The 16,132-nt window shown below is 41.0% G+C and overlaps 1 protein-coding gene across 2 annotated transcripts in view; it reads left to right on the forward strand.

Moving 5' to 3' along the window:
• The first annotated feature begins 1,977 nt into the window (after positions 1–1,977).
• efna5b (ephrin-A5b) overlaps positions 1,978–16,132 on the forward strand; it is a 129,750-nt gene continuing 115,595 nt past the window's right edge. Inside the window, exon 1 of one of the 2 annotated variants that reach the window (XM_030144002.1) lies at positions 1,978–3,198. In XM_030144002.1, the coding sequence (XP_029999862.1) occupies positions 3,074–3,198 (125 nt within the window). In that variant the 5' untranslated portion in view covers positions 1,978–3,073. The remainder of the gene's footprint in view (positions 3,199–16,132) is intronic. The other variant, XM_030144001.1, reaches the window with a different exon arrangement.

Consider the following 16,132-nt stretch of genomic DNA (forward strand, 5'->3'; position numbering starts at 1 on the left):
TGTGTGAAACAGAGGGAGAGGGAGAAAGAGACAAACGCAGCAGGAGAGGAATGCAGTCATGGCTGTAAAGTGGGTGTGAAAACAGCCATGTTCACTGACCTACAGGCTGACCTCCCCACCCCTCCTCCCCTTGTAGCTGATAGTGTCTCAGAGTGTGTGTGTGTTTGACAAAAATGCTTGAGAAAATGCATCGGTGTGTGTATGTGGTAAAACCGGTCTAAGATTGTGTTTGAGTGTGTATGTGTGAATGTGTGCAATAGCAGCCTGTATGACCTTCTGAGTGTTTGTGTGTGGTGATAGCCGTAAGTGAACGGCCCTGAGTTTACACCAATCTGAGGCAAGGGGTCAAGAGGATTATCTTAAAATATTAGTTGCCCTCTAACCCTTTCCTCCCCGTCTCTCTCTGTCTTGTCTTTTTTTTTTCTGCTTCTGTATCCTTGGCAGCACCTGTTGCACACACAGCAGGAATTTTCACACTTCTATTAAAAACAAAACAAAAAAAACCCAGAAAATAATTATTAATATGGTAAATTATAAATATTCTTTTACACACGTATTTGATCACAGAAACATTTTAGTGATTAAAAATACTACCTTTTTTTTAAAAAAATAATGAGGTAGAAGTCTTTTTATATTAATTAAAAACAATATTCTGCATCATATTTAATCTATCTTTAGTTATAGCCCTGACATTTCACTCAATTTAGAAAAGCATTCACATTTATTTTAAACACTGCAACCCATAAAGGTGGAATAAAATATTTTCACCTCTTCTTAACCTTAGTAGATAATGTGTATGTGTAATGTGCATGAATAAAAAGAATAAAAAGACGAATGTGTGTGGAAACAAAATTATTCTAAATATATGTGTAATTCTTGATGTCTTAAATAGTGGGAATAAATTGAGAAGTGTATGAATAGATATTACTGCAACAAACGCAGAGAAAAAAAAGTATAAAATCAACATGAAATATTCACATCGACGGTTTTTTAAAATGCATAAAAGTCACAGTATTTGACTGAAATGCAGTAAATTCTCCATTACGCACCACAGACATTCTGCTGTATGTATTAGTAGCCTATGAATTCATGTTACAGATATTTTCATCAGCGGTCTCCCACCTGAATATAGGTCTGCTGCTCATTTTCTGGACTTTCATAAATCCTTCTTGTGAGAATGCGTTTGATTTAAGGCGACGACAGACGCGGTTCACCCCGAGCGCACTCGAACTTGGATTTGTCCCCGGTCGGCAGAGTGGGTTATCCTGCCGGCCGGCCACTGCGGGGCGTCGGGGCGCTGGAGCTGCGTGTCGAACCCCTCCGAGGGCTGCGCAACAGGCTGTCCTGTCGCATCTACGCGGAGCTGTAAAGGAGGGGAGGAGGAGGGGGCTGAGGAGTCACACCATCCTGCGCCTTTGGGTCCTCCTAAAGCTGTGGCACTGTCCTGACCTTTCTGCTGGAAAATACCTTGAAATTGATTGCAGATCAGATCTAGACATGCTTTTTTTTTTTTTTTTTTTCATTTTTTTGATTGAACTGGCTATTTCTGCCAAGTTGATTTTTAAATTTATATTTGTTTTGCTTGTTTTTAGAAATAAACACATTTACATTAAGTTAGATGCAGCTGAGGGACGGACAGTAACTCAAGTCCACAGGCTTCTCTGGTCCACTGCGTCCGTTTGCATGTAATTAAATATCGGCCGTGCGCACTTATCAGTCACATCTGACAGTGGAGGATCTGAAAGCGGTCCCTGTCCTGCGCACCTCTACCCCCCCCCCCCCAACCTTTTCCAGCTTTACCTCTCCATAATTGAATTAGCTCGGTTTTAGGCTGAAGGAGGAGGAGGAGGAGGAGGAGGAGGAGGAGGTTGAAGGGGGGAGGGAGGGGCATGGCTTTGTTCGAGTGACGCCCATTGAAATAATTTCAAACCAATGGGACTATCCCCCGCTCCTCCGTAACCAAACCCACTCTCTCAGTCGGCGTCTGGAGCTGCCTGCCTTGGCTGCCTTTGCTCTCACCTTTTTTTTCTGCGTGCGTGGGTCCCCGGCGGTGCAACCTAAACATAAGAAAGAGGAACTACACAGCACGCACATGGAACAACGCAAGGTTTTTTCCTTCCACACGCGTCGCACGATGGCTTATATATGAAGAAGACGCACTGGGATGCGGACAGAAACAAGCATCTCAACGGAGAGAAGCGCATGAGAAAACACAACCCTGTCCGTCCTCTCTCCAACACCGAGAAGGACTCCTCCCCACCTCGGCCGTGACACCTCCAATAAATTGCTCAGCAGGGATAACAGTCTATTTCTCCTCTATTTTTTTTTTTTTTTTTTTTTTTTTTTTTGTGTGTGTGTGTGTATACATTGGAAGCGAACCGGAGCCTGATCGTGTTCTGTGACTGTATGGCTTTAAAAAGTTGCCTGGAGAACATGGACATCTGACGTGCGCCACTCGGCGTCATTGGACACATTTGAGACTCTGTCATTTCTCTATCACATTTGGACTGACTATTCCCCCTGCGCCCTGGGTTTGGAGTAAGAAGAAGTGTTGAGCAGTTGTCATTTGCTCTAACACAAGGCTACGTGCAGTGGCTCCGCGCAAAGGTGGGGGGGGAGACACTCAGCGTCCACGGCACAGAAGACCCTGCCTGTTGTGTGTCCTCCGCATTCATATGTGCTGATCCTACTGCTGGGGAGACATAGCCTTGTTTTGTTTTGTTTTGTTTTTTTTAAATCAGCCCACCTCGGATGTGTCAGAGCTGACACTGCATGCACCCAAACCTGTGATTCATCCGGATCCACGTACGACCCGCAGCGTGGACAAAACACAGTGACGCGTTGGGTTTTATAACTTCAATCCGAACAAGTGTCATCCCAAGTGTCCCTTGTATTGTCACACACACTCGTCTCCCGTGTTGGTTCGTATGCATCGGGTGTTGGTGCTTCTTGGACATTCATAAAGTGCGTCCACATGTGAATGCGCCTCCTCACCTGTCCCCCCTCAGCAGAACCAACTCCTACCGACTGACCCCCACTCCAGAGGAATACGTGCCGAAGTTTTACTGTAGTGATGCTGCAAGTGGAAATGGTCCTGTTCGTTTGCCTGGTGCTGTGGATGTGTGTATTTAGCCAGGAGCCCAGCTCCAAAGTGGTGGCCGACCGCTACGCCGTCTTCTGGAACCGAACCAACGCCAAGTAAGTGCCTTGCGCCGGGGCAGCTTTGACTGCGGAGCCGCAGACACCGGTGTCCGCAACTGCACGAACCGCAGGCTTTGCGGGGCCAAATCCGTGTTTATTCACCGCAGCGAAGGGCATAATGCCAGTAGCAGTAGGTACAGGCTTTATGTGGGAATAAGAACAGGAGTGTCAAAGATTACTCTGTCGTATTTTCGTTACGTGGCTGCTCGTAAACTGCGCACCCTCCGAGGAAACTGTAGTTTAAACCCGTGCGTAATAAGGCCTGGACCAAACCTTCTATCATCCGGTGGTGGTAGATGTACCATCAGTCCCGACTAGGAAATCCACTGTTTGATGGTAGAATATTCAGCTTCAGTCCCAGTGACAGAGCTGTCAAAGCTGGAAAACCTTTATCTGGTGTTGTTTCTGCGTCCGGCTGCGTATTTACATACATGACCCCCCTGGACCATTAACAGCAGTATCTAAAGAGCTTCAACTAAGTTCAACAGCACAAAGGTTCACATAAACACAGAGCCATAAAGTCCCTGTACCTGCTGAAGGGCTTCACTCATTTATTCACTCCACACTGCGTACAACCTTTGGAAAACTAACTTCATCTACACTCAGAGGCCAGACGGCTCAGACTGCTCCTGGATGGGTTTCACACATTTGGGTTTTTCACTGTGCCTTCAAAAAATCTAGGAATCCTAAAGTGATTATTAAACACCGCCTTAACTAAATTTACTACAGTATCCAAAATGCAATTTATGGACATAGAGCGAGCTCAGCACATCTGAAAGTCCAGGAGTGCTTTATAGATATTACACAGGCACCACGACAGACACATTCTATAAAATGACAAACTCACTTTTGAGTAACGCACATACACTGTAAGTAGAATATTCAACACATTTTATATTAGTTTGTTAATATGTTATTTATGCTTTAAAAGAGCCCAAGGATTTTTTTTCAATTAAATATGAAAGCTTAAAATAGCTCTTGAATGTTTTCATGTGAATAAACATTCCACCATTCAGCATTTCAAGTATAGAAATCTGTCAGCAAACACCACAATTAGCAGTTTATATATATATATATAAATATATAATATTATATATAAATATATAATATTTATATATATAATATATATATAAATTTTTATTTATTTTTTTTCCTGTAGTGTTAGATCCAAGGTGTGATCCTGTCGGTTCGATGCACACTTCACTGAAGAGAATGCAGTTAAATACTGAATGATTTCCAGGCTTTTAAAAGACAAATGATAGATTTCTTTGCTCAATTACACCTAAAGAAAATCAGAAAACCAATAGATTTGGAGACATACAACCTTGTGTCATTTGAGTGGAGAAAACTGTGAAAGGGTTTCATTCCACTAAATGTAGTAATGGGTGTACTCTACTGAAGCCATAAAAGTGTCCATTAGAAACTTTTTAACTTTGTGTAGCGCTTCTACTTTTATTTTTTCTTTCTAAAGATCAATTACTTTATTAAAATACATTTTTTTTCTTATTATTTCTACACCGATCTAAGAGTATGAATGGTTACATGTATAAGTCAGGTCCAAACCTAATGTTTTAAATTAAATGTTCTATCAGTAGAGGATGATTAACATTTCACTAGTAGTTTACAAGCATAATAACTCATGTTGTACAATTTTTTTCTGTTTTAAGTAGCTTTAATGAGGCTAAGAAAAAATCTGTAGTGAACAGAGAGTTTTATGTGGTGTTCACCTCATGGGCTACAGAAGTTTGTCAAAGTTGAATACAGAGTTTCTGTGAAAGGCTCCAAAGCTGCAGTGAAAGAATTCTGCCTGAACAGCCTGTCGTCGTCCTCAGCGTACAGTGTACATGTTTGTGGAGACAGCATTTCTCAATAAAAGTCCATTATAGAGTTAGACTGTACAGCCTTGTCTTGGGCTTATTAAGTCTAAACTCTGCTGGTGAAGTTTACAAAGATCTTTCACTCAACTGCCAACAGCACTTAGTATTTGTTGAATAAAAATCCTCAGCTTATAGCCTCCAAGTGAGCACAAAGCCATTAATAGTACATGCTAAATTTGTTGCACAACTATTTATATTCAGTTTGAAGTTCAGGAAAACAAGATTTATTGCTTGAAGCAATTAGTGGTCAGGGGTACAAACGGAGGCCTGAGTGTAAGCAGTCTCCTGAAGTCGGGGTAAGTCTAGCGCGGTGCGTAGATCCTCAGCCTGATATACCGTAGACCATGACTGCTGTGGTCCAAGTCTCTACTGCGACTTAACCGGGATGTTTATTTATGGACCGCTTTCTTCAATGGAAGCAAACACAATTTTGAGTTAAATCCTGATTTGTTCTAATGATAGACATGCTTTCATTAGTTGAGACAATTTTTTTTCCAACAAAAAAGTTTTGACTTGACTGGCTGCTCAGTTAACTTGATATCTTCCAGATGTGCTGACAAGTTGTCTCAGTTTCAGTGAAGTAAAAAAATCAGCTTTAGAAAAAAAAAAGGGACATTTGAATAAATCTATTAGTTCAGGGTTTAAAACATTAGAACGGGCAGAGAGAGAAAATAAAAACTTTTTGCTTTATTGAGCTGTGTGAATCTTGTTCCGTTTACTGTCTATGGTTTTCAGACGAATAGATAACTTCCTGAGCCTCATCTGTTTATGAAGCTCTGACTTGCCTGAGGAAAGGAAACAGGTTTTCACAGAGGCTGTAATGCTGCTAACACCAGTCACTCTGTTCTACTTACACTAAATAGAGTTTGTTTGACTCTCACCCCTGCAGGGCTGAGGCAGGAAGCCAGAGAGGTAACACATAACAGAGGAGACAGAAAGAAGGAGAGATAGCAAACTTGCCTTATTGATGACTCAGTTAATAAATATTGAGTCCCTTTCTTCATGCATTACTGTAGAGAGCTGGCGTGGCTCTGAAACGCAATTTGCTTGTGTCTGCCTTTGTTCTGAGGCTTCCCAGTCACACCGAAAGTACAGCGACTTCAAGAATTTACAGCTTGGACGCCCATGCAAACACAAAGGGATGAAACTCACATGTTAATTTATCATCGCGTAAAACCTACCCGACACTCTTTTACCTTTAATAATCCCATGAGGTGATTAAACAGGATGATTCCACTTTTTTTTTTTTACATTTTTTATTCTGTCTTTGACGTTATATCTGTTGGTGTGCGAACAGCTCAGAGCTTATTTTACTACCTCTTGAAAAAAGCAATTTCTCTCCGTCCATTTTGTACCATCTAAAACTGCAGCTTCCACAGACTTGAAAATTGCCTTAGCTACATAATCCATCACAGTAAAGATTTAGTTTTAGCTTGGTTTTGTCACAAAATTCATTTTACTTTTAATTTATTGTGCCCAAGTTGGGTGTTTCACATCACTGTATGCAATAAGTTACGCTCTGCTTACCATCTTAAGCACCTAAAATGCACATAAACAAATGAAATCTTCTACATAGGAGGAAAAAAAAAGTATCTAAATACAGTTTTATTTACTAACTTTGACACATTCATTCCGCAATATATGTGCTACTGCCTTTAAATTTCACATTGAAAAAGGAAATAAAAGTGAATAATCATTTTTTGCACTTCAGGTTGCTTGAATTTCAAGAAAATGGCAACTTTTCCCAGAAAAACGGTTTAGAAAACTCATTGATTTGACTATTTTGACTGAAGTGTAGACGCATTTATGGCTCAGTTTGACAAATATTGAACAAAGAATCTCAGAATTTTTTGCGTTTTAGAAATAAAATTTTGTTTTGGTGTTTGAATTTCTAATCTGTGCTTTTCTAATGGTTAAAATCTGAAAAACTGACTGATAATTGTGGGGTTTTTTTTTAAATTAATTGACTAATTTCAGCAGCACTCCAGTTGTTTGTGTGGACTTTGAGTTGTTGGTGACTAGGGCAGGGGCTGAGGGGATTTCCTCGCTCTTTCGTTGGCTTCATTCCACCGTTTTGTCTCAAACCTCCAGCGTGAGAATAGAAATACGCTAACCACTTTATTAGTGCGAAGGTCATTGTGTTCCGTTTCTATTTCCGGATCTCTCTGTCTCGTTTTGTCTTTTTTTGGTTTTTTTATCACAACCACTTATATACTCATTTGGTTTTCATTCTGAGAATTGAAAAACCAGACTTGAGATTTTTCTCTCAGATTGTCTTATCGTACTGTAATTTAAGCGTTCGGCGTATTGGTCGTCAACCACTTGAGTTATTTCGAGGGTCAGTTAAGAGAAGTGCAGTAAGTGTGGAAAACGTCCTCGGAGAGTTGTGGAAACACTTAAAATACATTTCTCCTGGTGGATTGTGTCCTGTGCTTTGTGGTCGACAGTCTTTGCTACTGAGTTTTTATTCTAATGAAGGGACAGACTGGGGCTCTGGTGATGTTTCAGCTGTAATGCCGAGGAGAGGACCCTTCCTTTCTTCCCTCTCTCCGTCTTGCCCTTTCTTCTTCCCCATATCTCCCTGCCTTTCTCCCCGTGTTGCCTCCCGGCGCTCTGCCTCTCGTTCTCCCCTACTCCCTCCCTCCCTTCCTCTTTCCCTCTCTGTCTCTCCTTGCCGGGCGCAGAAAATGAATGAATACAATTAGATATTTCGGGAGTCCCTCCACGGTTGATGGTGGAGAAAGACGCGCAGAGGTCAGGCACATTCTGAGAGGAGCGCAGAGAGAGGTCATACACATACGGCGAGGAATAACGAAGCAGAAAGTTGGCCCATGAATGACAAACTAGTTACTAAAACTCTCCTTGAAGTGCAGGGTGTTATTAACATAAACAGTTTGATGCGGTTGTGGTCATGCAAATTGCTCAAGGTGATTTGTATTTTGCTGCATAATTTGTATCTCAACAAACAGCCCGGAGAGCATTTTTTATACGTGCTACCTCATGTTGTAGTCTTTAGGTTCTTATCCTTTCATTGCAAGCATCCGTGCAGTAGTTACGACTCGGTTATCAGAGACAACGTTGCTTTGGTGCATGAAAAGTTTTTTTTTTTTGTTTTTTTGCATGTTATTTTATAGTTGATGCTTGTGTTTGTATGTAAAAGTAACACACATGCATGTTTTCTATGGGTGTAAACTTAGTCTATACACATCACACTTTTTTTTTAACTAATGCAAAACTTCATTTTATGTATACATATTTAAGATACTCCAAAGCGTTGGCTAAAAAACTCAAGTTTCCATTGCTTTTTATTGCCTTAGTAGGTAGTTTTTGACCCCATGACAGCTCTTTCAGTCCTCCTTATCATTTTCTACTCACTCGCTCAGAGCCGTGTTTTACTCTCTCCACGGCTCTGGCTCGTTCTCTCCGTCCATCTCTGTCTAAGGGCTGATTAGTTCTTGTTAATGACCTCTTGCTCTGTCATTCTTTTACGCCTGTGGCATTGGCAGGCGGTAGCACCAACCAAGCTGCAAGGACCGAGATGAGTCTGTTGGAGGGGGGGCACACAAAGAGAGACCGCAAGACAGAGGATATAGAAAAAAAACACACAAACCAAGGACCTGACGGAAAAGCAGCAAACTGTAATAATGGTGTTTACGGGATGAAACCGAGTAGTATTTTTATTAGGATTAAATGGCACTCTGTGTTTTCTCACTAGACCTGTAAATGCACTTTCCATTTAAATTGGATTTTTTTCTATTAACTAGAAAATGAGCCCAGCAGGCAGTAGTCAGTGCTTAGTCAATGTGCTTGGCAGAGCAGCTGTTCTTCAGCGTACGATGGGAGAGGGGGAGGACTCTTGGCCGTGACCCTTGCGGAGGTGCAGGGTGGTGGACAGAAGCAGCCCTGTTGCCGGGGTGCCTGGTGGTCCGGCTGTAGTTCTAACCACTACTGTAAAGGCAGTCTACACACACTAAAGCGGAATATTTCATTTTTAAAAATATTTATATGTATAGTTAGCTTTAAATGAACAAAATCATGTTATTTCCCAATGTATTTATATATACATATGTATTATTAAAGTAAATACCAGTTCTGTAACAAGTCTAGTAAAAAATGTTAATGTTAATACATATGCACATAAAGATTAAATTCCTTTAAAAACTATTTTCTCCTTCCAATCTGTTCTTCTAGACCTTTATTCCAGCCATTTATTTACCAAAGTACAACACTAAAAGCCTGTTTATTCATGATTAGATTATTCTTATTTCATTGGACCAAGGTTAATAGTATTAAAAGGGTTCCAACTGCTTTAGAAATCCCACAGTTCATTTACATGTTATCCACCATGGAGCGTATTGGATATCTTTTTATTCTGATAGAAATGGATGATATTGAATGGCAGCTTCATTTGAGTTGCACATGTTTCCGTCCCCTGCCTCGGGAAGATTTTAATGTCCAGGTTTTTGTTTTCAGAGTAATCACTCCAAGGTCAGATGGAGTGCTGAAACACTGCTATCAGCGAAGCGATCTTTCTTTTAGCCGTTATTCCACCCGTGGCTTTCAGAGGAACGTTCCATATAGCTTTACTTGGAAACAATAAAGTATTAACCAGCTTATGCAACGTCCACATGTGCGTGGCTTTATGCAAGACTTCTATTCCACCATGACAACAATAAAAATGTTTTCCTTTTTTGCATTTCGGTTGCTAGTCTAGATACTTATGTTTGTTTATTTAGAGACTAATTTTTTTTTTCCTCTTTCCCTGCTCTCACTGTCTCAGTTTCACTCAAAATGTCAAAGTTATGGGAAGTATCTTTTTCCCTCAGCTGTTTCTTTATTTTTTCTAAAGTTACTTTGTGCCACCCCAGAGCTTCTATGGGAGCAGATCCAGTCCAAGTTGTATTTTTACCGCGAACACCTGAGTGTATTTGTAGATCTCAGTTAATATGAATGTAGGAAAAAAAAAAAGAAGAAAAAAAAAACTTCCACCGTAGAAAAGTTGTTTCATTTTAAGACTCTGGGGGAAGTGATTAACAGTAGTACAGAATTTCTACAGGTCTAACAAGGCCTGAAACAGCATTCTGTAAAATCTTGTTATCGTGTGGTATGGGTTTGGTTTTTCCAGGCAGTGTGGGTCATGGCTGAAAATGGCGCTACCATATCCTTCTTCAGCTCCTTTTCTCTCCTCTGTAAGATGGAGGCTTTGAAGCAGCTGTTACTGTAGTAACGCATGGCTGATCTATCACCCCTGACCAGAAAGGGGCGCTACTGAGAGAACTCTGATACCCTTCTGTGCCCTCTGCTCTCGGCCTACAGAATTTCAAGTGTACTTTTTAGGACCAAACTGCAAGCATTTTGCTTGATTTAACTCAGCTTTTCTGTTTTTGGTTGATCTGACTTCATTAAACTCATTTACTGTCAAAGTCACATTATTTACAGGAACTACACCAGCATGTGGAGGCCAAAACGACTGATGGGTTTTAAATTTTTTTTTTTCTCTCTCTGTCACTATTCACTATTCAGCTGGAAAATGTGACAGGAACGATTGAGGCTATTTGGTTTTTGCCAGACACATTTTCCACAGATAATTCCTTTCATGGTAGGCTGGCTTCGGACCTTACGCTGCCGTTTTCCTTATTTAACTTGGGGGGGCTGCGGGGGAGTGACTGGATGTTTTTCTAGCTGGGCAGCAGTGTGGAGAATAGATCCCAGAAGAGAACACATCTCCAGCTTGTGAATAAAGACCTAATTGACGAGTTGTAGGCAGTTGTAAATGACTCATGTGGTAATTCGTCTTCACAGACGGAATGAGAAACACACAGGCCGACTGTACAATTGTGTGGTCTGCTCCCCTGTTGGAATTGTCTTCGTTTCCAAAATTTTATATCCTCTAATAAACATTTTTGACGTCATTTTTGATGCGTTGTGTTATCACCTACTAACCTCTATTCCAGTATTATCCTCTGATGTCATACATAGCATTTGTGTTTTTCATCTGCTGTTTCTGTGCTTGTGTTTGTACAACCACGCAAACTTGCACTAGTTTGGATAAATTACACAAGTGATGCATTGACCTGTTTATAATATGAACACCTCCTGGTTAAGCACCCTCTGCTGCGACAATTTTCCACTGAACATAAGTCTAAATAAACAAACAGTCAAACTGTGTTGCTTTCACTTTGTTCATTCTACCGTTGTGGCCAGACGTGCCAATAATAAGCTAGCCACATTAGCCTGTTTGAATTGACAGTAGAGAAAAATACTAGCAGCCAGTGCCCCCCCCCCCCAGTGCTGGTCCGTGAGGCTGAAAGGCGGCCATTGTTCTGCTCTCTCTGTCCACTCTACATAGCCAGGGCTGAAAGTAATGCATGCGCTTCAATCGGTGGGAGAAAAAAAGAGAAGGCGAAGGAGAGGAGTGAGGGGAGGATGGCGTGAATGGTGAAGGAAAAGGGAGAGCGCACAGCTGAAGTTGTAGTATACTTTTGGACAGAAAAAGGGAGGAGAGGAGTAGTATAATGCAAGTGCCAGACATGAGAGGAGAGGCCTGTAGTAGTCAGGGGTGACACAGTGTGTGGAAAAGAAGAGGTGGCACTTTCCCTCCTTTCAAACCAGCCTTATCCATCCTCCCTCATCTGCTTCCCTCCACCATCCAGCTCATCAGCCCCCGCGCCTCCTTGTCTGTCCTTGCCAGGGTTTAAAGATGCATGCGGTTTGCTGTCAGTCTGTCTCCCTGGTGGTAACCGTGGTTGGTGGGTTGGTGGTGGTTCTCCAGGGGACAAACTGTGGGTCCTTACCCAGAGGAGGTGTCGTCTTTGCGGTGCGGCTTTAGTGACACTGGGGCTATTTTCTACAGAGACAGGATTAAGCCTGCTCAGGTTTAGACCCCTGCTTTGTTTCCTCTGACACTAAAGACTCTCACACACAGGGCAGTGTTTACTTGGGGGCTGGTGATGTGGTCCTAAGTTGCATCTTGGTCTTAACAACTGTGACACATTGCTCATTGTGTCCTTGAAAGTGCATCGTATTATTAAAATACATGTGGCACATTCAGGGTTTATTTAATACTGTCAGTTATTTATATGGATTTTTAATTCCAAATGGCTGAATGTACCTCAAAAGTGTTAACATTTTGCAAATAAAACTCTATTATTGCAATGTGGATAATTATATCAACAAATACAGGGTGGGGAAGCAAAATTTACAATGAACATTTAGTTGTTTTTTCTCAGCAGGCACTACATCAATTGTTTTGAAACCAAACATATATTGATGTCATAATCATACCTAACACTATTATCCATACCTTTTCAGAAACTTTTGCCCATATGAGTAATCAGGAAAGCAAACGTCAAAGAGTGTGTGATTTGCTGAATGCACTCGTCACACCAAAGGAGATTTCAAAAATAGTTGGAGTGTCCATAAAGACTGTTTATAATGTAAAGAAGAGAATGACTATGAGCAAAACTATTACGAGAAAGTCTGGAAGATACTATTAAAGAAGAATGGGAGAAGTTGTCACCCGAATATTTGAGGAACACTTGCACAAGTTTCAGGAAGCGTGTGAGGTCAGTTATTGAGAAAGAAGGAGGACACAGAATAAAAACATTTTCTATTATGTCAGTTTTCTTGTGGCAAATAAATTCTCATGACTTTCAATAAACTAACTGGTCCTACACTGTCTTTCAATCCCTGCCTCAAAATATTGTAAATTTTGCTTCCCCACCCTGTATATTGCTTTAAATATAATATTTTAGCATTTTTTTGGTTCAGCTTGAAAGTTGTGCATCTAATAAGGCTAAGTGGGCTTTTAAAAAAAAATTAATGATTTATTTATACATGTATCACACTGTTTAAAAAAAGACTCATAAACTGAACTTCAACAACTACTTAGGCCTGAAAAACATCTTTTCTGATCTACTCTCCTGGCTCCAAGTCTTTTATTAGGCAACAGATGCCTGTGTGATCTGAGCTCTGGAATCAAACACATATTTAACAATTTCAGAAATGATTCAAGATCTGATATCTCCACAGAAGTGAAACTGACATCCTCTATTGGATCTGAGCTGTGTTTGATGTTGAGATCAGCGTGTTGGGTCTTTGTGGGTTTACATGTGGGCAGGTCTGCACGTTTACTGACATCTTTTACATGTGCATATGCATGTAGTCGCCTGCTAAAATGTGTGAATCTGTGGTTATCCTGAGCTGACCTCTGCTTTCCAAGTCTGCTTTAATGAAGCAGCAAAAAACACACACCTTTTACTATAGCAGAGCATAGCACTATTCTTGACCCAATTCTCTGAGCCTGCTCCTCTGAGAACTGCTTGATACTTCTCCCATTTTGTGAAGTTGCATTGTGTGTGTGTGTGTGTGTGTGTGTGTGTAGCCAGTCTTTGTTTATGTGCAGTGGTTGTATTCCTGTGTGAAACTGTACAGAGTGTATTTTTCACCCTGAAGGGAAACCGATTGATCCCCAGAATGTGTGATAAATCCCATCTTCACCCTTTCCTCTCATCTGAGCCCAGCTTTGACTGGTCCGGCTTACTCCAAACATTATCCCACATAACCAAATATGACACCCTAAAGAACATAGACTGACAAGCAGACGCAGACACACATACATACACACACACATACATCACTCTGGTTTGGAAGAGCAGTTCATTATTTCTTTAGCGAGGTTCAAGTTGCAGGAGATGTATTTATTCAGCTTGTTTATTTTCTTCCTCTAAATCAGCGAGCAGCGGGCCTTGGAGTGCAGCAGCCTTTGAACTGCGGCCTATCCCATGACTGCAGTCTTGGGTATTAACCCAGAGCCACTGAGAGGCTTAAAAAGCCATCAGCTCATTGTCCGGAGACACAAAAAACCCCTTCCTCTATCCCCCCCCTCCTATCTTTCTCTTCTCTTTTCCTCCTTCCCTCCTTTCTTAAGAATGCCTTGAGCCGGCCTCTGCTGGCATTCATATTAATCAGTTTTAAGGGTCTAATGAGATAAGTGAGACTTAAGGGGAGTCCCCAAAGTGGCCTAAGCCCCTCGGATAAACAGAGGTGATGAGTGCTGCCCATGGCTACATTCTTAGAAGTGTGTGTTTTACCTCCGGATGGTCATGCTCACAAAAGTTTTTTAATGTCCATAATCCTGCTGTTGAGCTTTGAAGGCCAAAACATCACTAATGTAGGATTTTCTCAAGAGACATTTATCACCTTGTTTTGTAAATGGTAAGGTGGAGATAAAAATGGGGTGGCGGTTCAGCTCTGGGTCTCTTCAACAGGTTCAAAAGCTACTGTGCATCTTAACATTTGCATTTTTTCCTCAGTAACTCCCCTCTTTGTCCTAATCCCCCTCCCCAGATCATGCCCCCTACTCTTTATCCCTCTATGTATCCCAGCAAATATATAGGCCAGTCAGTCGCCTCCCGCTCTTTTGCTCTTCATGGCATATTGTCTTCTTTTCCTCACTCCTGCCCTCCTCCCCTCCTCTTTCCTGTGTCTGGGATTATGAGATCACTAACTGTACTGGCCTTGTCTTTGGCTGTCGGGGTCCCGCTGAGGTGACCCGGCGTGTCCACTGTCGGCATTAGGCTCAGAGTTGTGGCTGTGGCACTTGTCAGACATTGATTTGGGTAGTTTTTCCTTTCCGTCCTGTTTTTACATTGGTCTTTTTTTTTTTTTAAATTCCCAAACATGCACTGGAATAACTCTGTCCCTGTTTGTATAAAATCCAGAACGCAAACTCAAGACAGACAGCAACACTATGTGTGCAGCTTAAAAAGAAAATGATGTGGAAAAGCTGGAAACAGTGTCTGAAGTTTGTGATCTTGCATCAATTTTCAAAGTTTCAAGAGTTGAATAGTTTTAGCGGATACTGGATAACCTTCTTATTAAATAATCTGTTTAGAATCTTTCCATACTTTACCAGGTGGTGGTGTCAGGGGTCAGATAAGATGAAAACACTTAATGAAATATATTTTTTCCAAAAGAACATCAAAAACATGTTTGATTGTCTTAATTGTCTGGTCATACCTCTATTAAAACATAAACATGGATGCTGCAAATATAGTTTTCTTGCACATTTTAGGCTCCTGTTTAACAGGGGCTCATGTTCAAGTATATGGTGAAACTACTGGAGTAGCTGTGTGGCAGGACAAGTCCTCAGAGAGTTCAGTTTCACCTGCTGTTGAGTTCCTTGGGGCCGTTGGACTCCGTGGCCAGAGACATTCCAGCCAGGATTAGACTCTGTATGGCAAACGGAAGCATAAATAAGTGGGATTGCGGGGGCTCATTTATTCTGTAACCGGGAGAGCATTTGGCTGTTTTGAGATTGAAATACCTTCAATATTTATAAGGTAAGAAGTCGAGACAGATAGTTGCATAGGAGTTAATATGTACTGTATATTTTACTATGTCCCTCAGAGCATTTTACAATTGGAAAAAAAAAAAAAACTTTGATTAAAATTGCAAAAAAACTTTTACGATTCATTTTCAACCAAAACAAAATGGAGGAAATGTATCTTATACTTTTCTTGAAAAATACTTGATAATTTGCAAATATTTCAGTAAAATTATTTTTTCATGGGAAACAAGAGAAACAAGTTGGTTATTAGCCAGTGGGAAAAGAGGTGCATTGTATTTCTTGTGTTGGATCAAGACCGCCTGCTTGGCTTTGGGTGAAGTGATGAAATATTCATCACTGTTTGTGATCTCTAAGAAGTAGTACTCGCAAATCTTGCACGCTATTCATGAGAAATGAAGTCAAAATAGACATGTTGTCAGCATGAAGGTGACGGAAGGTTGTCTTGTCTAGTTTTTATATCCTTAATTCAAAATATTCATGACGGCCAGTCTGTGGAAAATTCCTCTGGTTTTTATTTGGTCCTGATTTTTGTTGACGACTTTTGTTTTTCACAACTTGTTCAAATACACTTAGATCAGTCAGATTATTTGAAAGCTGGTCCTGGATGTGCTGGGCTCTCTTGTTAACAGATTGACGGATTGAGGGGTGTCAGTTGCCAGGTACGTGACGGTGTCAGACTTGTCAATCTGTGAGTGACATCAGG

Source organism: Sphaeramia orbicularis, chromosome 9 (assembly GCF_902148855.1).
Source record: "Sphaeramia orbicularis chromosome 9, fSphaOr1.1, whole genome shotgun sequence".
Classification (NCBI taxonomy): domain Eukaryota; kingdom Metazoa; phylum Chordata; class Actinopteri; order Kurtiformes; family Apogonidae; genus Sphaeramia; species Sphaeramia orbicularis.